Here is a 25,197-nt window from a genome sequence, read left to right as displayed (position 1 = left end):
CACTACTGGGTATGTAGACTCGGTATTCCAATGAAAAAAGCTCGCACGCAACAATTTGGTTAGCCTGCTTCCGGTCATCAACGGTAACGCGCAGTTTTATTGGTGTTACCTTTAAAATATCGGTAACGGCCGAAAAATGTGTTGTTAGATCCTTAGAGATCCTCGGAATGTTCAAAGGTTTTTGTTTGGGCCGGAAAAAAACAACCCATGGGCCTTTCGAGGCTTCTGGGTAAGCCTTTAGGCGGGGGAGCGCAGAGGTTTTCGGGGGAAATGGTGTGGGGGGTGCAGGTGGACGAGGAGGAGATGGTGGGGGAGAGGGTTGTGGGCGATATCTTTTCTTGGGATATGCTCCAGTATTTTTGCTGGAGAGCGAGTCAACTGGAACGTCAAGGGTTTCCATTTCCACAACTTCCTCGAGACTTTCGTGTGAGGTGGAATTAAGAGTTTTGTCGTCTGAGATGGAAAGCGACCATCCCCCGCCTTTATCATTTTCATCCATTGCGGTTAAATATCGCCGCAATGGTGTTTTTGGTAAATATTTTACAAATAATTACAGTAATTTCAAATAATATGAAAAATAGAAAAACAAAAATGCAAAAAATAAACAAAAAAAAAAAAAATTGATATAGTTTTACTCTACTAAAGAGTAATATGAAAGAAACAAAAAAAACCAAGAAAAAAAAAATAGAAAAAAAAATATATATATACTGAAAAAAAAATTGGATCACCCTAACTATACTCTACTTAAAAATAGTACGAGAAAAAAAAAATAAAAAAAAAAAATATTATAGATGTATACTATTTACAAGATTTTGGATCACCCTAATTATGACCCAGCCTAATCTAATACTGGACCATGCGGGAAGATGCGATACTGGTGAAAACAAAGCGACACGTTATACCTATTGCACTGAGGCGGCAGATGACTGGTGCGATGCTATTGTATTCCCCAACGGCTGTTGGGTCGATAGCCTTGCAGCTGGTTTGCCTCTTTCGCCTCGGTAGGCAATTTAACGTGCTTTCGTTGTTGCTATCAATGGGCCGATAGTGGTGATGATTTTACAGATGTTGATGTTAAAGCTGGACCGTAATCAAAGCGCTCGGCGTATGATTAACGGCTTCCTCACTCGCGCACTAGTTGTCTTAACACTATGCCAACTAACTTTGGCGAGAAAAAACCCTCGCGTGGGGAAAAACTCAAAAACTCAAAAACTAGTGTCGTACAACGAGACCGATGCGACTTGATCGGCTCAGCGTGCGAGACGGAATAAACTGAACAATCTTAGAACTCTATTTCTTGATGAATTCTCATCATAATTCTCTTGGAGTGGCGCCGCCGGGATGTTCTGATGCATAACATCTCTGATCACGCCTTCCTTCGGAAGGAAAGTAAAGCCGTTGGTACCCGGTTCATGAGTTGATGGGTCGATAGGTAGGGTCCAGGTTTGGGAGCTCCCTGGCGTCGGTAGCATTGGTGCTCAGCACGGACAACAAGATCGACGGAAAACAAAATCAAGGAAATAAAATTCTCTTGGAATTCTTCTTAAATCTGTCATTTTCCTCACGATCCCCATAAAAATCTCCTCAGCATCACTTAGGAATTTTCCTTAGTTTTTTTTCACAACCTTCTTTTGAAATCTTCTAAAATTACCTAAGAATTTGATTCAGAACTTGCATTCTTCTCCACACAAATCCCTCCAAATTCATCGAACAACTTCTAAGGACTTTCTTGTCAGATTAATTTTCAGGACAAATAAGGACTTTCATGGTCAAAACTTCTCATTCGAAAATTGTGAGAATCCTCCTCAATATTTGTTTGAAATCAACACTTTGGATACTTTTAAATTTTACTAAAAATTCCAGGGTTTGTCCGCAAGATTCTATAGATTGATCTGTAATTTGTTATAACTCTTAAAATGCTTCCAAGTCTCTGAGTCTTGACAATTATGACTCTACGACCCTTAAGTATGATTTTTTTTTTCAATTCTGTGATTCAATTTTCAAAATGGCACATTTTAATTATATTTTCTTCAAATCTTGCATCTCGAATATTGTTATTAATCAAACATTTTGAAGAAAAGTTTTAGTTCCAGACTACACAAATGTTAAAGCCCCAGAATCGTGTTCTTTGTACCGAGCTTTGTACATCAGCGCGAGTACTGAAAGGTTAATATTAACGTCATGTTAGTATACTGCCAATAATCGCAAGTCAGTCCCATCGGTAAAAACCTGGAAATGAGAAAACAGCGTTCAAAGATTTTACAAATTTTCTGATTTGACACTTATTTTAGAGGGAATAATTTAAAAATAAACGTACAATGTGATAGAATGCATCTATATTTACCAAAAAATATTGGATAAAATTTAGTGAAATTTTTATTTTATGGTCAAAATCTGAGTGGGACTGACTTGCGATTACATTTAACGTCAATGGGATAAATAACCGATTCCATGACGATGCTGCATTAGAGTTTAGCACAGTACTGAACTGTAGAAAGATACCATGGTCCCATAGAACGTTATTGTATGTTACTGAATTTGTTCCGCTGCTTCCAGAGCAATGGCCGGAACATATTTCGGTGAGCATGGGTCTTCATCAGACCAGAGTCAAACATGCCAAACCCACCATGCGATAAATCAATTCACATGAGAATTCAAAAATAAGATCAATAAGAGTCATGATGTGTGACCAGCACCATGTTGGCCACACCCGGACATGTTCCGGGTATTCCCGGGGATGTGGTAAATCCTTTTTAAATCAAAATCTATCAAGCGATACATCAAATCTAGACTAACATTTGAAAGGGGCGTAAGAGCCAAAATGTAAACAAACCATATTTTGCCACATATAGAGAGAATAGTTCACAAGCTACTCGATAAACACGAAAAAGTAGAAGAAAATATCACTTCAAATCATCAAAAACGTTTCTTCTTACATGGCGTATTTCCAACTTTCAACTCTATGATGCATCTGGTTGTTATGCCTTGCGCCAGAACTACGAATTATATCGTTTTAATGTGTCAAACGTATTGAGTCTGTAGTATCTAGTCACGCCCGATTCATTTGAAATGCATCCGATTGATAGTTCACGTGTAAACAACGAACAAAAAGAAGACCAAAAAAATCTCCGGGCGTAATTCCACTCTCACAAAATTTGCGAACGAAGAACCAAGGCGGAACAACAAACAAAAAAATCCCGAGGGTGTACTTCCACGGCGTATCACCAGTGTTGGCAGTTCAAAGGGTGGAAGATCCGGGGGGTAACAACATGTATGAAATTATCAGGGCGTATGATGTTTTCTTCTCGATTTCACGACAAAGAAAACTTTTTTTGAGTTTTTAGTGATGCATGATGATAGATTACACTATTAACTATATGTCAAGCTTATAAAATCATCCAGAAAATGGAAAGTCGTGAAATAGGATTAATTTTTAGGTCATCAAAATTCAGAAGCGATTTTCTCGATATGGTGAATTTGGAATTACGCCCTTTTCAAATGTTAGTCTAGAAATCAGATGAGAATTCAAAGCCATATCCATTGGCGGTTCAACCATAGAGGTAACTCTAAGACTAGTAGGTCCCGAAGAAACGTGCTCAACTTTTTGGCTCAGCTCTGGTACTATCTTCGGTCCCAAGCTAATCGATTCACCCCTCGAAACATAGGAAAATCCTCTAACCCCTCATTTATCTGTCAAACTTTCATAGCGAATCAAAACAAACATAGTGTAGTACTAGAATTTTGACTAGAATGGGGTACGTAATCGATTTGCTTGGGACCAATAGGCTAGTCATGTATTGAGCCAATTTAAAATCGTTAGTTTCGTATTGATTGTTGGTCAAACTGAGTATCGTAAGAACTATATTGGCCATATCCGGACATGTTCTAGATACCCTAGGGAACGTGGACAAAATCTGTCTTGAGACAAATCTAATGATGCGATGTGTTGTCGAACAATTTTAATTCTATAGAAGCAATCCTAAAAACATATCTGTGACGTTGTTTCATAGTTTATTTAATGAAATCTTATTTTTTTTTTCTAATGGGACTGACTTAGAGGTAACTCTAAAACGCTGTCCAGACTGGAGAGTTATAACATATTTGCAACACAGGAACCACTAGCGCATCAAGATAGCGCTATAACATGTTATAACCATAGAGGTAACTCTATGATAGAACCTTACTGACTGCATTAGTGTGTAGACTTGTTTCGATAAGAATCAGGGCAACGTTTAAATCGGGCAATCAGCATGATTTCAGTCAACGATATAAAAACGATTGGGTAGGACGGGGCTAGTTAGTTGGGCAAGATGAGCATCCTTGAATTTTTCATCAAATATCCTAATTTTTTGAAAACTGCACATACGTACCATAGAGGTAACTCTAAGACCAGAAGGTCCCGAAGAAACGGGCTCAACTTTTTGGCTCAGCTCTGGTACTATCTTCGGTCCCAAGCTAATCGATGCACCCCTCGAAACATAGAAAAATCCACGAGCCCCTCATTTTATCTGTCAAACTTTCATAGCGAATCATAACAAACATAGAGTAGTACTAGAATTTTGACAAGAACGGGGTACGTTAATCGATTTGCTTGGGACCAATAGGCTAGTCAAGTAGTGAGCCAATTTAAAATCGTTAGTTTCGTATTGATTGTTGTACGTACCCTTAAACAATGATCCTACGATGCAACTTTCCAAAAATTATTGAGATATACGGTTGAAAACAAGCTCTTATTCCGTGTTTTTTTTTCGTAGTCGATTTACCCGAAAAACGATAAATTTTGACAGCGCACCTTCCCAATGGTCAGTTCACACTGCCAACCTCGAGCTAGATTATAAAAATAAACGAACAAATTAACGTTTGTTAGAAAACAAGGAGTTTTTTTTTGTCTTCTAAAAGCATCTCTCGGAACTGGTATGCTTCTTTATTGATTGTGATAGTGTAGTATGGAAGGGGGTCAAGGGCCAAGTCTCCGATACTTTTATGCACCGTACATGCTATACCAGTTGACAGGGGGTGGCATCATATGAGGTTAAATATGTTTTGTGTAATCTACGAATGTGAAATCATCACCGGTAGGGTAACGTATAGGTAAGACCCCATCTCAACAGAAGAGAAGAGACAAGGGAGGGGGGTTTGTGTCGATTCATAGATAACTGTAACTTAAGGTGGTTAATTCGAGTATAAGTAAAATATAGGTAAAATTAGTAAGAAAACATCTGATTGTTTATAATGCCTGACTTTACCGTGATGTTGTTGGCGCTCTTGATGACGCCACCCTCTATAGGTTTGACGATGAGTCCGATGAAAATCCCAGCATGGCGTTTATTTCCTCATCAGGGAATCCCTAGAATTTCGTTGGGTTAAGGTCATCGCTGCTGCTATCGTCTGATACTATTCCATCGCTCGCTTCGTACACAAATTCAACCGTTGTAGTTGTGTTGTAGGTTGTGTTTTGAAATTGTTTTCTGTTATTTGCCAGCTCTTTCTAGAAATTCAATGAATGGGCCGAGCTGTAATACGGCGACCAACTTTTTTATTCCCCGTGATTTATGATCGTTGTCTTCTTCAAAGCTTTGTTGCGGTTCCCCGGTAGCGGTAGATCCTTCTTCACTATGAAGCACTTATTTTCTTCCGGAATTCGTGGCTCCACAAACCGGAAAAGCGCTGAGATGTCCCGGTAATATTTTGCAAAAGACTCACTGGCTCCTTGGAAACGAAAACTGACTTCCAGGCGAAGAATCTGGGAGTATCCACTTGGCAAAAACTCTGCGGATCTCCCGCTTGAAAGCGTCCCATGATGGTAACAATTGTTGTGACGTTGCACGGGCATACCAGTCGAGTGCGTCTTCCTGCAACAAATGCTTGATAGAAGTCAGCAGTGTCTCGTCGCTCATTCCTTCCGTTCTGGCAAATGTCTCGACGCGATCCAAAAACACGTTGAGGGAGGTGGTGTCCTTCTCTCCTCGAAACTTGAATGGCCAATTATGCACTGCTTTCAGCATTCTTCTTTCATCATCCCGCCTTACTGGAGGCCTTTCTTGGCAAAGCAAGCGATGCAGTAGATCATCCCGAATCCTGTGATACTCTTCTGTGGCTTGCACTTCTCGGGCTCGAGCATCCCTTGCTTGTGCGTTCCTTTCTCCCTCTTCTCTGGCCCGCGCGTCTCTGGTCTGTGCGTCCCAGGCTCGTGCTTCTGCTTCTCTGGCTCGCGCCTCCCTCGTTTGTGCTTCCCTTTCCTCGGCTTCTCTGGCTCGTGCTTCCCTGGACTCGTACTCGTGGACGTCGTACGGTGGAGGTGGAATATCGTTACATTTTTTTACGTTGAGTTGGAGGAGACTTTTGCTACACCAGGTGTAGAATAGATTTATTTCATTCTGGAATATTCCTGCGTCGGATTCATTTCTTATTTCTATGAAGAGCTTCATGTCGTCTGCATACACAAGTAATTCAGTAATCTTAAGTATGAAGGAAATGTCGTTTACGTACAAAATAAAAAGAAGTGGGCTCAAATGAGATCCCTGGCGGATAGAATTTCGATCTATCAATAAGCGGAACCAATTCAATATATTGTAGACCAACAATTGAAAAGATACTATCAATTTTATGAACAAAAACACAAAAAACGTTGATTATTCTTTCCTCGCCAATCTACCGCAAATTACCAGCATCATCGGATAGGGGAAACTTTCCCCAAGAACCAGCCTGCGGCTGAAAATCTCCTAAATAAAGAGCCTTGAGTCACGAGAAAATGGTTTCCGAAGTTTTGATCGCAATAGCTGATGTGCTCTTTTCTGTTGTTGGTCGTGATTTCCTCGATTGGATCCGCTATTTGACAGCTCAATTGGTTCCCGATATTCTATCCGCCAGACTATGAATATAGCGACTATAACTAGAATGGGTTCTAAAAATTTATTTTGAAGGCGTACAATTTGCTTACGGTTTGTTAAGTAGGACTGGATCCAGTTCAAAAGTCCAGCTTCCATTCCTACTTTCTGTACCTTAAAGACTATGAATATAGTGATTACAGCATAGACAAACACTTAGCCTTGGTCACTCCCGAAGAAACTTGCTCAATCTTGGTTCAGTAAGTACCAGACCTTCGGTCCCAAGCTAATTAGAGCACCCCTCGAAACGTAGAACGATCCCCTCATTAAACTCTGTCAAATTTACAAGGCGAATCAAAACAAATACAAATTCTAGTACTAGAATGAGATACGCTTATAAATGTACTAGAACCAATGGGGGCTAGTCACGTAATGAGCCAGTTTAAGCCCATTAGTTTCGTACTGATTATTGACTATAGTGTCACATCTATCATAATTGAACCCGGGCGAAGCACCCCACCAGACCACGCCACTGGGCCATTGAACAGTTATAAAGTACCTGGTCGTGTTGGTGCTGTTTATGGTGTTTATAGTTGGAAATGCGTTTTTAAGTACATTAGGCATTTTTAGATTGTTGTGGCTTTTTAAGGCCATGTCATTATTTTCAGGGTGATTTTGGCATTTTTAATACTACTTACTAGTAGCCTACTGTAGGATTTGTGAGACATTCGTGGACTTTTTAAAGTATATTTTTTTTACGATTTTCATGTTTTTAAATAATTTTATAAGTTGTTGTAAACCATCATCTCCGGACATTAGAGTTAGATCTTGTCTTAGTGCTATGTAGGACGAACATTGATGATGACAAATCGAAGAATCAAAAGCGTTTTAGCAGATGTGTGTTGTGATTCGTTGAGCTTAATATGTGTGATACAGAAATCCCTTTTCCTAACGAGAAAGAGTTAACAAAGAAAGCATAAGTTGTGACAATTTTCAATCTTATCAAGTCTCGACCAGCAATTGAAAAGGGCCTGTCAGCTTTTGTAAAAAGAAATGTAATGGCCTTTTCCAGCGAACCGTAGCTCGCCTATGCAAAGCAACAACACCATCGGTACGGGAAATTCTCCCTTTCCGGATAGTGTTGTTGGTTTGTGTAGGCGAGGTTCGGTTTGCGCGAAAAGGGCATTATAAGCTATGTTTTCAATAACTGATAGGCCCTTTTCAATTGTTGGTCGAGATAGTATTTACCATATTTTCCAAATTTTATTCTACCCTACGTACATTTATAATGTTCGCACTGAGCACTTTGTTGTCATTATTAGTTGAATAGTTATCTAAATAATTCCGCTATTGCTCAACTCAAATCAGTCAAACCAACTTCCAATGTCTTTCTCTGTTCTCTTTCTCTCTTCTTTTAGATATTGTAAGTACGAACAAATGGTCGCAATGTCAGATCTGTAAATTGGTCATAACGTCTGTAAATCTTTGGCGACACATGCGAACGCAACACACGAACCAAGAACCACAAAAGTGTAACCGTTGTAACAAACAGTTCAAGAACAAATACAGCCTTCGTGAGCATGTGCGCATGGCTCATGAAAACAAACAGCAGCACCAGTCGGAACATCATCAACAACAACAACATTCACTCGACGCTGGTGGCAGTGGAGGTTTATCACCACGATCGACCTCAATTCCAATGGGTTCGGTCCTGGAAGGAAACAGTCCCACGGAATCGGTTGATGCTTCCACGGCTGTTGGACTGAGCGTGCTGTCCGAAGCGCACCTGACTGCAGCATCGACAATGAAACTGTTCTGATTTTAGGCTTTGATTCCTTCCTTATAATAGATCATTGAAAGTACAAACAGCGGGTCATCGGAATAGGTGTTATTGGTAGTAGATCTACATTAAGTGGTGACCCTAGACCTGAAGTATTTGTTATTTTTGTTTATGTGCTTAAACTAGTCAAGATTAATGTATATATGTATATACGAAGGACTCTCTAATTTGTAATTTTAAGCATGTACAAATTAAATGTCAGTGATATAATGTATTTAACTTATTGATATGTAAACTAACTTAAGTAATAAAATGCGAAATGATTCGGAAACACGTTTGTGCATTTGTCGTTCGTTCAAAGTTTAGATACTGCTCATTGTGAGAATGTTCTTTTCCTTAAACGGTTTAATTGTATGCATATAGACTACCCATAATCGCGTACCAGTCCCATTTCTTCTTCTTCTTCTCTTGGCTTTATTACATTATGCCGGTTCTCAACTTAGTGCTCTTTGAGTACTCCCACCGTTGTTAATTGAAAGCTTCCTAAGCGAAAAATTCCTAGGCTGGACCAGAAATTGAACCCAGCCACCTCCAGCAGGGTCTTGCTTTACCTATAGCTACGCCTTTACCGACTGAGCTAATGGAGGCCCATATGGATAGAAAGTCAAGCAAAGATGGGACTGACATGCGATTATGTGCAGTATAGATATCAGGCGAATAACTTCTAACAGTTGATTTAATTTGTATCGTTTTAGTTTCCCACTCATCCGAGAATAAGCAACTGCACACCTGTTCCGAGTGTCACCGGCAGTTCTGCTCGATGAATGCAATGAAACGACACAAGCTAGCCAAGCACGGCGATAACAAGGTCTCATACAGCTGCGTGATGTGCAATGCGACGTTCAAAACGAAATGGTCCCTATCGACACACAAGAGCAAGTATCATCGTGATAAGGTAATGGTTCTCCCGGTAAAGACGGAAGTATCCGATAGTACACCTTCTACACCTACCGCAGCCATAATCAGCACAACAAACAGTACAACGCCAGGAACCCCGACAGCAACTCCGGTACCGGTTGCGGTGCGTAAACTCGGGCAGACTACGGTTACACCGGCGAGTATCAGCAGGAAGACTTTTCAAATATCCACCAGCGGGAGGATCACTCCATGAGGGACGATAAATCCGGTAAATTGTGCTGCAACTTCCAACAAATCATCAGAACCGAAGAAGCAATCACCGGAAGCGAGAAAATCAATTAAGACAACTAAGTTATAAAGTTCATGAAATTCGAATCGTATGTTACGATGGCTAGTAGCGCTTTGTACAAATGCAAAACTGTTTCTTTTTAGTTTTTTTTTTCGTTTGAACAATGCGAGAATAGTTAACAGTTTTTTCGCAATATCTCAATTGAATTTTGTTCAATTTAAGTTAAAATCAACTCTTTTACTTTGAAAATTTAATTAGGGACGGTAAGTAAAAAAACAGTGTAAGGAAATGTTCACTGTTGGCTATTGCATATTGCATTACTAATTGTGAGAAGAAGCAGAACATACTTTCAAATTGTGAAAAAATCTTAACCGCCAGTAGAACTCATTGGATGGAAAAATCAAATACTTTTAAGCTGATGACTGTAGTGAAATGTTTGTGAATAAGAAGCCTTTTCATATGTGTAAGCAAGTTTAGTTTCATTTTGAAAGATATTCCCCTGCTTATATTCCTAGACGATAAATCAAAGCAAATAACACACAATTTGTGAAACTCTTAGCTTAAATTTATTATTGTTTGCAAACGATGTTTAGCTCGATTCTTCTTTAGGTTTCGCATCTTCCAACGTAGTCGAGGGCTCAAATCCAGGTGGATAGGTACCATTCTTCATGTGAAGCCTGTAGTGGGCCGTAAGATTGTGTTTAACGGTGAAAAATTTGAGACATATTTCACATGGATACTCGGCAATACCGGAGTGCACCGTGGAGTGGACTTTTAGTTTGCATCTAAAAAGAAATTCGATACATTAACACATCTTCTTCAACATCCAACGAAGCTGATCCTACTTTCGTCTGAACTTCTTCCCGCAAATGTCGCAGGAAAACCGTGGCTCTTCAGTGTGTATCTTCCGATGTATTAGCCAGTAGGCAGTCCCTTTGATGCGTTTACCGCATACTTCGCAGTCGTAAAATCGGCTTGTAGATTTGTGACGGCTGCGATGCTGTTGTAGGGCAAACTTCGAATGCAACTTAGCTTCGCAACCTTCAACATCACATGCAAAAGGTTGCACACCCAAATGGCGATTCAGGTGTCCCTCTAACCCTTGCTGGGATACTAACTCACCGCAGGTCACGCAAACCACTTTCTCTCGATTATCTCTCTCGCTATCGGATTTTGCTCTTCCTCTTCGTCTTCTAGGTGCCAGGATCTTGCTACCGGTGTCATCGTTAGTCGTAATGCAATCAAAGCTCTCGCTTTCCATTTCTATTTCATCCTTTACTTGGTTATCAAACGTCATGGAGTCTGAATTACGATATTGTACGACATCCAGACAAGGCTCGCCATTACTATCTGTATATTGAATTTCAATAACCTGATCTTCGGCCACAAACTCTTCTTTAATAAATTCTTCGACATGGTCATCAATTAAGGCTACGTTTTCCGGCAACAGTTGGGAAGGGCTTGTTTCTGGATCATATACGACATCTTCGTCAAAATCATACTTCCTGGAAACTGCGTCTATATCCTGCTGATGTCGTTCAACCAATTCGGCTGCCTTTTGAAAAATGTCAACTTCATTCAAAATTGACCATGCGTCTGATTCGAGTTCGTACGAACTATTTTTCAGAAGAACTTCACTCTGCAAACAAGCTATTTTGAAGGTGTTGATCAGCGAAACAATATGCCGGCAATGCACGCAAATACGTGTGGTTGGGTCTTCTCGAAGGGGCTGGAATTAAAAGAATGTCTATTATTTGAAGACCGTTCAGTTTGGAAGTACCGAATAGTGACAGAAGCTAGCGGGTTAGATGCAATTACACATGGAACGTAATAACGTTCCATGTGTAAAATGCATCTACACTTAACGACTCAAAGGGATCAAGCAAATCTCGATAATGAATTGAAAAGGGCCCATAAGCCTTTGTAAACAAAACTTTCCCCTATATGATGATGCTGTAGGTTTGCGTCTGACTTTAAAAACTGTCGCATTAATGGGCCTTCGCTCATTTTCAACTTCTATTCAATTTTCATACTGCCGTACTCTAACGGAAATATCCACCTACCCTCTTCTAAAGATCTTTCTCTAGCTAATAATTTATCACACTAAAGCTTCACGTTAGCATTTCCAACCAACTCTACTAAACTTGTTTTAAAACATTATCCCATCCGGATAATGTTTTAAAACAACAAACAAACAAACTTTTCGTGAAAAAAATGTCTGCCCCCCCTAACATAGCCATGTATCTATGGACCATGCACTTACTACGTAAGATTTTAAAGGAATAGTTTTCCTACAAGGGAGGGAAGAAATCTCAGTAAAATTTTACATAGGGGCAAATTTATGTAATGTCGGCCTAAGTGTCCCTAATTTGGGCCCATACATTCAGCAAGTGACTAAATTTTCAATAGCAACCAAAAATATCCATTAGTACCGTCCCAATGACGCGGTCATCTAGATACAATTGATAAATAACAGATTTTTAGCGATGGGCCCAATCTTAGATCCATAGGCCAACACTAGAGCCATTTCCCCTAACCATGAAGAATACAGAACATGTTAATGTTCGATGTAAGATCTTACGAAGACGGAGCTGGGATAGAAAAACTTTAAGGAATAAGTGCACAGTTCCCTACACAGGATTATTTTATGCGATTGATACGTCCTCGTAAAACTAAAATCGCGTTAAAGGCATGTAATTTCGAACAATATGCTCAACAAGTCTACTGGACTTGATCTAAAAGAGCTCTGTTACGTCTCTTGAAGACCCACACAATCTGCACCGTAGATCCATGACAGTTTTTAATATAATCCATAAAACCTCTACTTAGCCCAACTTACGATATCTACCTGAATAGAAACGGCTGCGAATATTGTTTGCTCATCCGCAGATCCATTGCTGAATATTTCCACCAGCTGCTCATTGCTGTAAACTCGAAGGCATAGGCGGCACATGGGTGACTGGAGATCAGATTCGTTCTCCATTATGTTATTTGAATTTTATTGGTACATTTATTTTCGGAAACTTAGGCACTCCACCAAACAAAGCTGACGAAATATTAAATTTTAATAACAATAATCAGTGTTTACTTCTAGCCAGTCGGATGTTTATAAGCAAAGCTGAGAGACAGTTATTGGCTTGACGGCGACTCTGTAGCTCTTTACTCCTACGGTGAAATCCATAAGCAAACGTCAGACTGTGCGTGAAACATGGCGGACTTTATACTATCCTTTCACTCCATCGAAAAATCCCATGAAAAACTGTCAATCTTTTCTAGAAGAGACAATTTTTCGACGGTGCCGTTAACGCCAATATGTCAAACAGCTAGCAGCCCTGCGGGAAAGTGCAGCTACTGTGCATGATTGGGTCATTAGGGATGTCAGCTATTCATAATGGTTTGTTTACAGCTAAGAGAAGAGGAGACAATACGGGGGCGAAAACGAACCACTTTTCTGACAAACGCGAACCAGCTCGTGATCGAGCTCGTGATTGGCCGATTTGCAGTTTTTTTTAAATTCTTTATTTAAGATTTGAAGTACGTAAGATAGAGATAGAGATAGATATAGACAGATATAGAGATAGAGATGAAAAACTAAAAAGCCAGTTGTCTCCTCTTCCTCTTAGATTTACAGTTTGGAAAATCAAGAGCCACATGTGAAAAGGACATCAAGGTTTTTGTAAGCGAACTTTTGTAGACCCGTTTCTCGCCAATCGAAAGTCGCCCACGCAAACCAACAACAAAATCGGGAAGGGGAATTTTCTCTTGATGGTTTGCGTGGGTGTCATGTGGGTGGCGATAAAGGGTATAAGAAGATTTCAAGGTGAACATTGTATTAGGTCCTAAGTAACATTGACAGATTCTCTTCGTCGACTTTCTCTTTGTAGTCCCACGGCCATGTAAATATATTCTCAGGTATTTTCGGCACACAGAACGATAAAAGAAGCTTTTATCTAGCATATCTAGACCAACAATTGCAAAAGGCGGAACAACCAAACATAAACAATGGCTTTAAACGAAAATTTCTCGATAATCAAAGCACATCCAAGCAATCTAACACCGTCATCATCGGTCAGTCGATGGCTCAAATTCTTCGCTAGGTTCTCTAGCATTCTCCCGGCGCCGTTTTGGACTTCGTTAGAACTGGATTCCGAAAATAGATTTTTTTATGCTAAATATAAAAAGATAAAATCGACAATGAGCATGCATAAGGGCGTATACGCGATGATCGATTCTCTTCATCGTTTTTCTCTTTGCATTGCTCCAGCTAAGCGAAACAATTTTATAGAATTTGTTCAATGCAGAGTTGTAAGAGGTTGTACTGGTTATCAAAAGCAACAGCAAACGTACCGATAAACGTTAAATCTAGCGAGTTAATAACAAAAGAGAAAATCGATGAAGAGAATCGATCATCGCTTATACGCCCTTATGAATGCTCACTGTCGAAATGAAGAACGGATTTGACTAAATACGAAGCACAACGGCTTAAAAAACGAGAGACGACGGGTATCGATAAAGAGAAATTGGTGAAATCTTCGGTGTTTCTGTTTAAATAATAGAATCTCAATTGTGGCGACGGCTACTTTTCCCACACACAGAAATCAAAACAAAGACGCGAAAAGTTGCCGTCGAGGCAGCTGTCAAAATGCAATGTCATATATAACAGGTTTGGCAATGAGGATTAGACATCCCTTTCACTCTGTCACTGTTTTTATGTAACCACGAGTTTGACGTCATAGTCGTCGTTACATAAGAACAGCGGCATGATGAAAGTGATGACACATTCTCATTGCCGGACTTGTTCTTTATGACATTCGTTAAACTGCATGGTAAGAGTATGTGTGAGGTGTGCAAATATTCACTGTGCCAAAAATTTTTGCACAGCAGTCTAATGAGGTGCAAAATGCGCAATACTGTGCAAAAGCTAAAAAGCTCAATAAAATCCTGCAAATTGAATTAATGTATGAAAGCAAACATGATAATAAACAAAATTTGAAAATAAAATTGCCTAAAACTTAACACTAGTTTTATTTAATTCACTAACAAAGTGTATTTATAATTGACGGAACAGTCTATCACAATATAAATACTTACTAACTATAGCTGTAGGTCGAGCCGCAGGTAGCATTCACCATCCAAACAGATCCGTAAAGGTAAAGTTTTAGAATCAGAATTATATATTTTGAACATTAAAACATTTACTGGCAGCGCAAGAATCACCCTTTGATACCTGCACCATTTTTAACTTTGAGAAAATTCCGATTAGAACAACTTACCCAGAATCTGATCTCATCAGAACAATTCTAGTTTTCCCAGATTTTGATAACTTCTTACTGGATACAAGAATGGGTGCCATCTACGGTGCCGTACTCTAACGGAACTATCAACTCTATAATTTCATCTCCTCATCTATCGTATAAATGACCAGTTAAAGTCTGATATTTGACATTAGACATCTCCAACTTGATAAATATTTCATTTTTTCAATGTATTTTGAATAATTTCATGTATATTCTAGATTTAACATATGAGGAATTCCAGACGAATTGGCAGATCCATTAATTGCAGATTAGAGTCGGTGTATAATGAGTCACGCCAAGAGTGAAACCAAGTCGACCTATTGAACTGTCAAACCGGCTACCTATCGTGCAAAGTAAACAAACATTACGATGCTATGAAAGGTCCACGAAAGGTATTGCAATAAAATATAAAATAAAATTGAAGAAATGATCATAAACACGCAGTGAGCATTAAATTGTCATGGGATACGTTTGCTAATGATCAGTAATGAGAATTTCTACTATTGTTTGATAAGATAATTTGACAAAATCACTGATATAATGATTCACTACAGCCGCAATTTTTTGTTCTAGCTAGAAGTCATTTGAAGTTGATGTAGAAGCATAGAGGTAACTCTAAGACTAGAAGGTCCCGAAGAAACGTGCTCAACTTTTTGGCTCAGCTCTGGTACTCTCTTCGGTCCCAAGCTAATCGATTCACCCCTCGAAACATAGGAAAATCCACTAACCCCTCATTTTATCTGTCAAACTTTTATAGCTAATCAAAACAAACATAGTTTAGTACTGGAATTTATACTAGAATAGGGTACGTTAATCGTTTGCTTGGGACCAATAGGCTAGTCAAGTAGTGAGCCAATTTAAAATCGTTAGTTTCGTATTGATTGTTGGTAGAAGTCCTCTGTTGCCAAGTGAAAAGAAAGGGAATCCTTCGAAAACCGTGATGCGAGTTCAACCACAAACGAAGTGACAGACGGAGCGGCTCGAAAACTTTGATGACTAACCTGCTATTGCAATTTTTCAGTGTACCACATGGCAACACCACTACTACTGGATTGTACCACATGGCAACACTACTACTGGATTGAAATAGCATTTTCACCAAATGTACTAGAATGTTTTGGTTCTATCAACAATCAATATGAAACTAACGATTTTAAATTGGCTCACCACTTTAGTAGCCTATTGGTCCCAAGCAAACGATTAACGTACCCTATTCTATTCGAAATTCTAGTACTACGCAATGTTTGTTTTGATTCGCTATGAAAGTTTGACAGATAAAATGAGGGGTTATTGGTTTTTCCTATGTTTCGAGGGGTGATTCGACAAGCTTGGGACCGAAGATAGTACCAGAGGTGAGCCAAAAAGTTGAGCACGTTTCTTCGGGACCTACTTGTCTTAGAGTTCCCTCTATGGTTCTATCTCTTTCACTCCACTCAAAACTGAAATGCATAAAAAAATGAAAAAATTATACACTCTTTGCACACTGTCAAAGAATCATTGTACACAAAATCAACTTTGTGCAAAACCATAACAAAAATACTATCCCATCTGGTGGATGATGGCACAAGCCTCTAAGAAAATTCTATTACAGCGAACCGCATTATTTTAATTGATTTGTTCGCCAGTTAGTCGTCTGTCACTTCGTTTGTGGTTCAACTGTTTTTCTCTTGGCGTGACTCATTATACATCGACTCTATTGCAGATCACCATTTTAAATCAAGCCTTAATTTTGAAAAGGGCCTATAGAAAAATGTTAAGCTTATGTCCAGAAAACTGTTACTCGAAAAATGTTTGTCCAATCGGTTTGATACATTCGACAATGTTGTAGGGAACATGTGGTACTAGTTGAAAAAAAAATTGCACTCTAAAAAAATGATCACCATTTTTAATTAATTTAGAATTAAAAATTTAAAATCGTTCCGCTCGTAAATGTTTTTTTTTTAATTTTTTTGTATGGTTTTAGGGGACAATAAATTCCACCTTTTGCATTATAGGTCAAAATGGAGAAATGATGGACAAAAAAGTTTTGATTTTTGAAAAAAAAATGGAGAAATATCTAAAACTTAGTTCAATTGTTTTTTTTCAACTAGATACATTGAAAGCACATCAAATTAACAATAAAAAAGCACGAGCATAATTTTTTGCTAAGTCACACCGTTTTCGAGATGTAGCAGTTTGAACGAAGATTTTTTTAAATGTAGGTAATTTTTGGCAATTTTCGAACGTATTTCTGCGGTTCTCCAGTTCCAACAAAAAAAATTTTACGAAAGATTGGGAAATTTCCTTGTGAGACAGGCACAATCGCGTTATCTGCCGCTCAAAGGTAAATGCTCCGAACGAATTTGATTGCAATGATTCCAACCCAAAAGAAAGCACTTGCTCATTTTTGTATGTGTTGCTTCCATCTTCGCTCAAACGCAGCGCTATTATACCTGTCACTTGTAATCTGACAAAGTTTCCAGTCTTCCTGATATGTTGTCTTCAAATTAAGCTAGTGGAATTCAATGAAAATTACTAATCATTCTCTTATACAGGTATTCCACTATAGACGTTCACATTCATCACAATTCTTACAACACTGTCCTATCTAACTTAATGTTTTATTTTATTTTTGTAAGCATTTGGAATGCTGAAGGAAGAACATACAGGAAACTGACTTGAAAATTTGCTGTAGAATGAACAAAAGGCACAAACTACGTGTTCTCAAAATAGAAATCTAACCGTATTCATGTTTCCTGATGAATGTGTGCGTCTTAAAGGAATACCTGTATAATGAGAGAGAGAGAAGGATTAGTAATTTCCATTTAATTCCACTACCTTATTTGCTTATCCTTGACAGATACGCGTATTTCGTCTACAATGTGCAGACTTCTTCAGTGTCTTGAACTAATACCCGACTTGAATACAGTCGAGTATTAGTACAAGACACTGAAGAAGTCTGCACATTGTAGACGAAATACGCGTATCTGTCAAGGATAAGCAAATAAGGTAGTGGAATTAAATGGAAATTACTAATTCTTCTCTCTCTCTCTCTTTATACGCATTCATGTTACTTTTATGAATTGTATCATCAATACTGCCAATGTAACATATATATTTAGTACATACTTAGAAATACCTAATCTTACACGTGACGGAATCCATCTTTGACATAAAGGATGAGACGTAAACAGACATGTCATGTAAAATTAAGTGCTCCGAGACTGAACAGTTCGAAATTACGCTTGATTGAGCTGAATTTTGCGTCTGTTATGATTCAAATTTATGTCAAAATTGACGCTCGTATATGTCAGTCTCAGAGCACCTAAATTTACTTGAAGTTTTCTAAGTGTGTAGGATGGGTCAACATGATGATTTTGACGTAGGATTATGTCTTTCGGCAACATATGGGGGTGCAATTTCAAAAAACCAAAATTGATCGCATTACGAAAAGTGGTCAGGTTTTGACTACATATAACCATAGAGGTAACTCTAAGACCACTGGGTCCCGAAGAAAATCATTATTATTTTTGGCTCACTCAGTACCAGAACAACGGTCCCAAGCAGTCCCAAGCTATTTCACTCACCCCTGCATGTTCTGCATGAATCCACACACCCCTGATGTTATCTGTCAAACTTTCATAGCGAATCAAAACAAACATAGTGTAGTAATAGAATTTCAACTAGAATAGGGTACGTTAATCGTTTGCTTGGGACCAATAGGCTACTAAAGTGGTGAGCCAATTTAAAATCGTTAGTTTCGTATTGATTGTTGATATAACTCTGTCAATAGCGGATGGATTTTAATTCTAAACAAACCAATCGATTAGAATTTTTGCTATGAATCTGCTAAATAGAACACTTTAATAATTTTCAATAGGTCACAGTGGTAGTGATCAAAATTATCACCGATTGCCTGCAAACAGCGCATTCCTTAACACAGATTTCTAAATCGAATTCGATTCTGTCTCCCTGAACGGTGGTTATTCAATTACTGTGTGTGGTGGTGTCCGGTCGGTCGTCACCAGCAATAGTGCTTTCGGAGCGTGGCGTTGAACATTGTACACAATGAAAGGCTGCCTCACCGCTACTGAACGGGATCCAACTTCGTGAGTAGGTGAGGGCCATCTATGCCAAGCGCGTCACCTTCGTTCCAAACAACATACAGCACGCCAGCCTCATCCTTGTTGATCACCCTAATCACCCTAAATCAACATTACTAAACCATCCTGCAAAATGGTTATTTACATGACCAACATAAATTTGATAAAGAGTATTTTTTGGACATTTTTCAAGGTCATAAATCGGATGTCGGTTCCCATATGTTTAGATCTAACATACCATATATTTTTAAGGTAACATTGGCGGAATCCAAAGTCGGTCGCGGTATGAAACTGGCCTGATTTTGATCCAGAGATGATGGATTTTAATTCTGAACACGCAAATCGATAGCAAATTTTCCACGAATATTTTAAAATTAAGGATGCATCATTTTTAAGATGTCACTATTGAAAATTGCACGAATGTGTAGCTGTTGCTAAAATGGTCACCGATGGCCTGCGAAAAGCGCTTTCTCTAACACAGATTTCAAAATTGAATTCCATCCGGTCTTACCGAACGCTGTTCATTCAATCATCGCGTGTAGTGAGTGGTGGTGTTCTCCAGTACACAACGAAAGGTTCCCGCAAGCAGCTAGCTACCAAGGCTGTCCTCAACCGCTGATCGGATTCAGTTGCTCGTCGTGAGCCGCTATGGGCCATCTATGCCGAGCGCGTCATTGCCGTTCCAAACAACATACAGCTCGTCAGCCTCATCCGTGTTGAATACCCTAATAGCTCAGCATTACTCAACCATAACGACAAAACGGTTCTTTTCAGGATCACCATAAATTAATGCTGTTTAAGAATTAATATTCATTGAACGTTCGCTCGCCTTGCTGCCAGCCACATCACCCCTAAAGCTCTTTGATAATGGAACCAGCAACCAAACGTTTGTGGTTAAATGCGTCAAGTATTAAAGTGGTACATAAAAATTCTTGCAATGACTTAATACCACATGACCATGTCAAATAACCAGAAGCCGGCGCCGGTGGTGTAGTGGTAAGCGTGACTGCTTTCTCACACCCCAATGGGTCTGGGTTCAATCCCAGCCGAGGCCGGTGGGATTTTTCTGAGGCATAAAAATCTCTGGTCACGTCTTCCTTCGGAAGAGAAGTAAAGCCGTTGGTCCCGGCCCATGTGCGTTGAATGGGTGCGATATCCTACGCAGGTGTGGAAGCTGCCTTCCTTCATATTCGATTGCCGTTAATGGATGGCAATCGATGTTCGTCGGTGATTGGCACTAGATTGCGGAACAGAGACCGATGTTAAATAAAGGAAAGAAGAAGAAAAAGAAGAAGAAGAAATAGCCAGAAACTTTTCGTAAGGTTTTCTTTCTTCTCGAATTTATATGATTGATCCCGAATATCTCGCGATTGGAAATATTTTAGCAAGAAATTCCTCCAATCAATTTTCGCTTTTTTACTATCTATTGAATAAACCAAAAGTTCCGTGCGTTTTGTGCACGAAAATGCGTTTCCCGTGATGGGAAAAGTGGTTTCCCTAACACAGTCGCCGAATATTGATACCAAGCACTGTCGGACGGTACACAGCAAAAAAAGTTGTTGAATATTACATCGAAACTGCTGCAACCAGGTCAATCCATCGGTTGTGTAATATTACATTGTACGATGTACATCGATTTTGCGAACAAAATTACATCCATTGATGTAATATTGTATCTGATTTTTGCTATTACATCATTATTTCATACATCAGCTTGAATTACGTTGATCGATATTACATTTTTTTTTTGCTGTGTACCTATCTCTATGTCTTTTGTTGCAAAGTCAAGCCTCTCCTATTAAGAGAATTATGCCAAAAAAAATCTTGCCGAATTCTCTTAAAATTTGCATCAAAAAGCATAAACGTAGGTATCGTCCAGTAGGCTCAGATTCTGTGATTGATGTGTTTTCACTAATTCATATTTAATTTCCGCACCGCTATCATCTCCAAGAACATCGAGGACAAATTTCCACAGCATTGTTCTAAACTGGCTTCCAAGCTTCTAACTCATCGGTCCTTTTCAGGACCACAAATGACTGATAAATGAGTTAACTACAGAGTTAGAGCTTGTATCCAAGACATATCGTCCAGAATTGACATGTACTACATGGACATCGAAAGAGCACCTTACAAACAGAACTCTCAAATTGCTTCCGAATTTCAACCTATCGAACTTTTTCACTGATAACGAGTTAAGAAATCAATTTAATATGGTTCTAATGTTGGCCTATGGATTTAAGATTAGACCCATCGCTAAAAATCTGCTATTTATCAATAACGGTTCTAATGGATATTTTTGGTCGCTATTGAAAATTTGGTCGATTGCTGAATTTATGTATGTATGGTCCCAAATTAAGGGCATTTAGGCCGACATTACATCCATTTCCCCTACTGTACTTTTGCTGTGACATCAAAATTACCTCTCGCAATCCTACGTTAAAAGTATTCCTGATGAATGTGGGCGTCTTAGTGGAATACCTGTATAATGAGAGAGAGAAGGATTAGTATTTTCCATTTAATTCCACTACTTTATTTGCTTATCCTTGGCAGATACGCGTATTTCGTCTACAATGTGCAGACTTCTTCAGTGTCTTGTACTAATACTCGACTGTATTCAAGTCGGGTATTAGTACAAGACACTGAAGAAGTCTGCACATTGTAGACGAAATACGCGTATCTGTCAAGGATAAGCAAATAAAGTAGTGGAATTAAATGGAAAATACTAATCCTTCTCTCTTTCAAAAGTATTGTTAATAATATTGATGCAAATATCGATGAAGAAAATATTGTTGCCAATATAGACGCAAAATCTTAAAACTTTGATTTCGTGTTTCAATATGTCCCCTCATTTTCCCTTTATGATTGACTACAGCAGTAGATGGGGCCAGACCCTGAGCATCATCGGATATAACAAAATTAGTGAGAAGCTACCCTGTATTGATTACCCAGTAAAAACATTATTGGAAAGATTGACGTGAAAATATTGACGAAACTTCTATCGTGTGGGGTGCATTATGCGCCTATGGGTAAAGTAGAAGATGTTAAAAGCATCCTCAATGCCTCCTGCTTGGAATTGAAGTCAGGTAGAAATTAACAAATCATTTATAAGTTTAAATAAAAAATCAGTTTGTAAAAGTTTATTCAGATTTATAGGAAGCTTTTCACGGTTTCAGTTGTTAAATACATCGAACACAATAGAAATAAATATACATTTATACTACACAATCTCTGCTGGACGGTTCTCGCATGTACGGCTTTTGATTTGTTTATAAACTTGGGCAGTTTTTATCTAGATACAACCATCAGTGAAATCTAATCAGCGTTGAAAGTGTCCCAATCAGTACAACACATATCATTGCAAAGCTTGAAGATATCCTTAAATTCATAGCACCATTGCACAGATCTCCTTGACAGAAGCACATGTAGACCTTTTTGTAGTTGTACACAGTGTAGGCGCACCGATCCTCCGAATCCGATGGACCCCGCTGTACGCACATTCGCTGTGTGGCCATGTCGTAATCTGAATGAAAATGATTTTCGTCAGTCAGATACGTTCACGCAATCTTTCCAGCAATATTTACCATCTTCCCTGAACGATCCTTGACCCTCGATCACCTTTCCGCACCAACCGGAAGCACACGGAACGGCCGTCACGCCACGTTCATTTTCCGCCTGGGTTGCATTGAACGTGAACGGGTCCTTGCAACTCCCGAGCTCGCCTCGCGATCTGCATTGGTAGCATCTTTTCAGTAGAGCTGTAGAGCAGCAAACAAATAAAAAAAAATGCAGATTGAATAACAAATAAGCATACATTTAATTGGCGAATCCAGCAAAAGGAAAACCAATTTTGTGTGACTCAATATGTGCATCATCAGACACGACACAGAACGATGCCCTTGACGTGCTGAAAAAAGGTTCGGTTGTTTGGAGCCAGCTCGAGGTGTGATATTTAGAGTGACTTAAACGAGAGGAGTGCTGCATAGGCGACGAACCCGATTCTCAAGGTCTTTTTTGTTAGGATCTAGAATTTAACTTTCGATTTCGGTAGCTTGAAAACCTGTCACTAATGATTTGTGATGTTGAGCTGTTGCTGTCCCTTTCTGGCTCAACGAATCCAACTTACCATTGGTTTGGGAGATCTGATTAGAAAGTAATATCACACCAAGTGAAAGAAGCGCTAAATCGAACGGTTTCCACATTGCTAGTTTCTATTCTACTTGATGCACGGAGATCTTTAGATACACTAGAAATATACCAATGGGTACACCACGACGCAAAGGAGGAAGCAATTAATCCGTCGAAAAAGTTGACTTGACTGGTTTCAGCAGCGACTGCAATCCTCCGTGTTCGTGGTACTTCTTCTGTCAAGATTGGTTTCTTGACTTTTGTAAGCGTGTATGTGTGGGGGTGATCGCGATCTACCTAACAAACACAGCACTGAAAGACGAAAGTAAACTATAAGGAAAATGCAAATGCATCCAACGAGATCTGACAGGTAAGCGATGTAGCTTACCTGGGTAGACGACTCCCGAGTAAAAGTAGACAGCTAATTTCGGTTTTACTTCGAAACGTTCGAAACAAGTCATTGATACATGGAAATAGTTTCACAGTGAACGCGATCCTGACATCAGTCAGATTATGGAATTCAAACTGATTGATTTATTTGATTTATCGATTAATGAAGATGCGGTGACTACACTCAGAAAAAATCTAAACTACCTAGTTTAAAAGTCGCACTAAATCGCTATTCGCATGGTTGACCCCTAGCTAGGAATAAAGAGAGAGAATACGAACTTAGTATAAACATCGATTATACATAGGACAGTATAAAGTGCGTTTATAAATACTTTGTTTAACGGTGGATTATCCGTAGAATGTCATTTCAATGTTATTATTGTTATTGATTGAAAAGAAATAATATCGAATCAAGCGTAACTATTCAAATCGTATCTGCTTTTGTAAATAATCACTTCAATCGACGATTTGTCTTAACCGCTAACTCACGCACGCAAACAAATACCATCATCAGGTAGGGGAATCTTTCCCCTACTAGCTGTTGTTGTTAATTTCTTTGAGTGAGCTAGCAGTTGCCATAAATCGTCGATAGAAGTGATTGTTTACAAAACCAAATACGTCGATTTGAATAGTTACGCTTGAAATGATATAAAGTTTATTTTCATAAATTGAAAATTGTAAAATCAGTGTTCGAAAGCTCATTTTCAAAAAAAAAATCTTCCGCAGTTCTTCGGAGAATCATTTCGCTTAAGAACTACACTCAAAAAATATTCAAATCTAAATAGTATAAAACCTACACACTACGAAAAAGACATGTAAATTTCAGTGTCCTGAGACTGACACATGCAAGCGGCCCTTTTGACATAAGAATCATTGAAAAGGACGAGAAAATCAATTCAATGAAACGCACTTTTCGTCGAGTTGCATATGTTTCAGTTTCAGGACACTTAATTTTACATGCCATGTTTGTTTACGTTCCATGATTTACATCAAAGCTGAATTACGTCTCGTGTAAAAATAATAATTTCTAAGTGTGTGTACGCTAACCTTACCGACGCATAGCTCGGTATTAAAAGAGTGTATACTAATTACAATCTGGGGACAAATGACCGAATCTTGGAACCAGAATTCTCGACCATCGCTCACATCGACATGCTACACCTACCCTTTGCGACGTTTTTCATCAGCTACGCGGTAGAATCTCATAGAAATACTAACCACCAGTGAATAATTGAACATTTTGAACGAATTCCAAACTATACTTACGACTCACTGCTTTGTTTCGAATCCGTCTCCAATTCGTTGATGGTCTCTGATCCACATTTTTATCCTGTATGTAGGGGAAATGACGGCTTCGGCATGACAGACTATTTTTGGCAACCCAAATTGAAACGGTAATTTCACTAGATTTTCTTAAGAAAACACTTCGCTGAATGCATTCAAACTATTCGTTAGGCTTTCAGCTTCAATTTGATTATATGTTTACCAC

The 25,197-nt window shown here is 38.9% G+C and overlaps 3 protein-coding genes across 6 annotated transcripts in view; 1 reads left to right on the top strand and 2 right to left on the bottom strand.

Moving 5' to 3' along the window:
- LOC135714191 (modifier of mdg4-like) overlaps positions 1-10,281 on the top strand; it is a 41,016-nt gene extending 30,735 nt beyond the window's left edge. The window contains exons 6-7 of one of the 4 annotated variants that reach the window (XM_065237503.1): positions 9,363-9,562; positions 9,624-9,708. In XM_065237503.1, the coding sequence (XP_065093575.1) occupies positions 9,363-9,562; positions 9,624-9,629 (206 nt within the window). In that variant the 3' untranslated portion in view covers positions 9,630-9,708. Of the gene's footprint in view, positions 1-8,245; positions 8,679-9,362 lie in introns of those variants that run through there. The other 3 variants (XM_065237496.1, XM_065237498.1, XM_065237497.1) reach the window with 3 other exon arrangements.
- Positions 10,282-10,353: 72 nt separating this feature from the next.
- On the bottom strand, positions 10,354-12,937 carry LOC135714194 (zinc finger protein ZIPIC-like). The gene is made up of 3 exons (XM_065237506.1): positions 12,663-12,937; positions 10,660-11,543; positions 10,354-10,599 (listed from the first exon to the last, which is right to left on the bottom strand). The coding sequence occupies exons 1-3, from the start codon at positions 12,795-12,797 to the stop codon at positions 10,404-10,406; spliced, it is 1,215 nt and encodes a 404-aa protein (XP_065093578.1). The 5' UTR covers positions 12,798-12,937; the 3' UTR covers positions 10,354-10,403.
- Positions 12,938-22,326: 9,389 nt separating this feature from the next.
- rtv (QVR superfamily protein rtv) lies at positions 22,327-23,577 on the bottom strand. Its single transcript, XM_065237512.1, has 3 exons — positions 23,317-23,577; positions 22,775-22,948; positions 22,327-22,713 (listed from the first exon to the last, which is right to left on the bottom strand). Exons 1-3 carry the CDS (start codon positions 23,390-23,392, stop codon positions 22,496-22,498), a joined length of 468 nt encoding a protein of 155 aa, XP_065093584.1. The 5' UTR covers positions 23,393-23,577; the 3' UTR covers positions 22,327-22,495.
- Positions 23,578-25,197: the final 1,620 nt, after the last annotated feature.

This window comes from Ochlerotatus camptorhynchus, unplaced genomic scaffold (assembly GCF_037179485.1).
Source record: "Ochlerotatus camptorhynchus isolate MF236.1 unplaced genomic scaffold, CSIRO-AGI_Acam_v1.1 ptg000626l, whole genome shotgun sequence".
Classification (NCBI taxonomy): domain Eukaryota; kingdom Metazoa; phylum Arthropoda; class Insecta; order Diptera; family Culicidae; genus Ochlerotatus; species Ochlerotatus camptorhynchus.
Note: the sequence above shows the minus strand (reverse complement) of the source record. Positions and strands in the feature narration are given on the sequence as shown.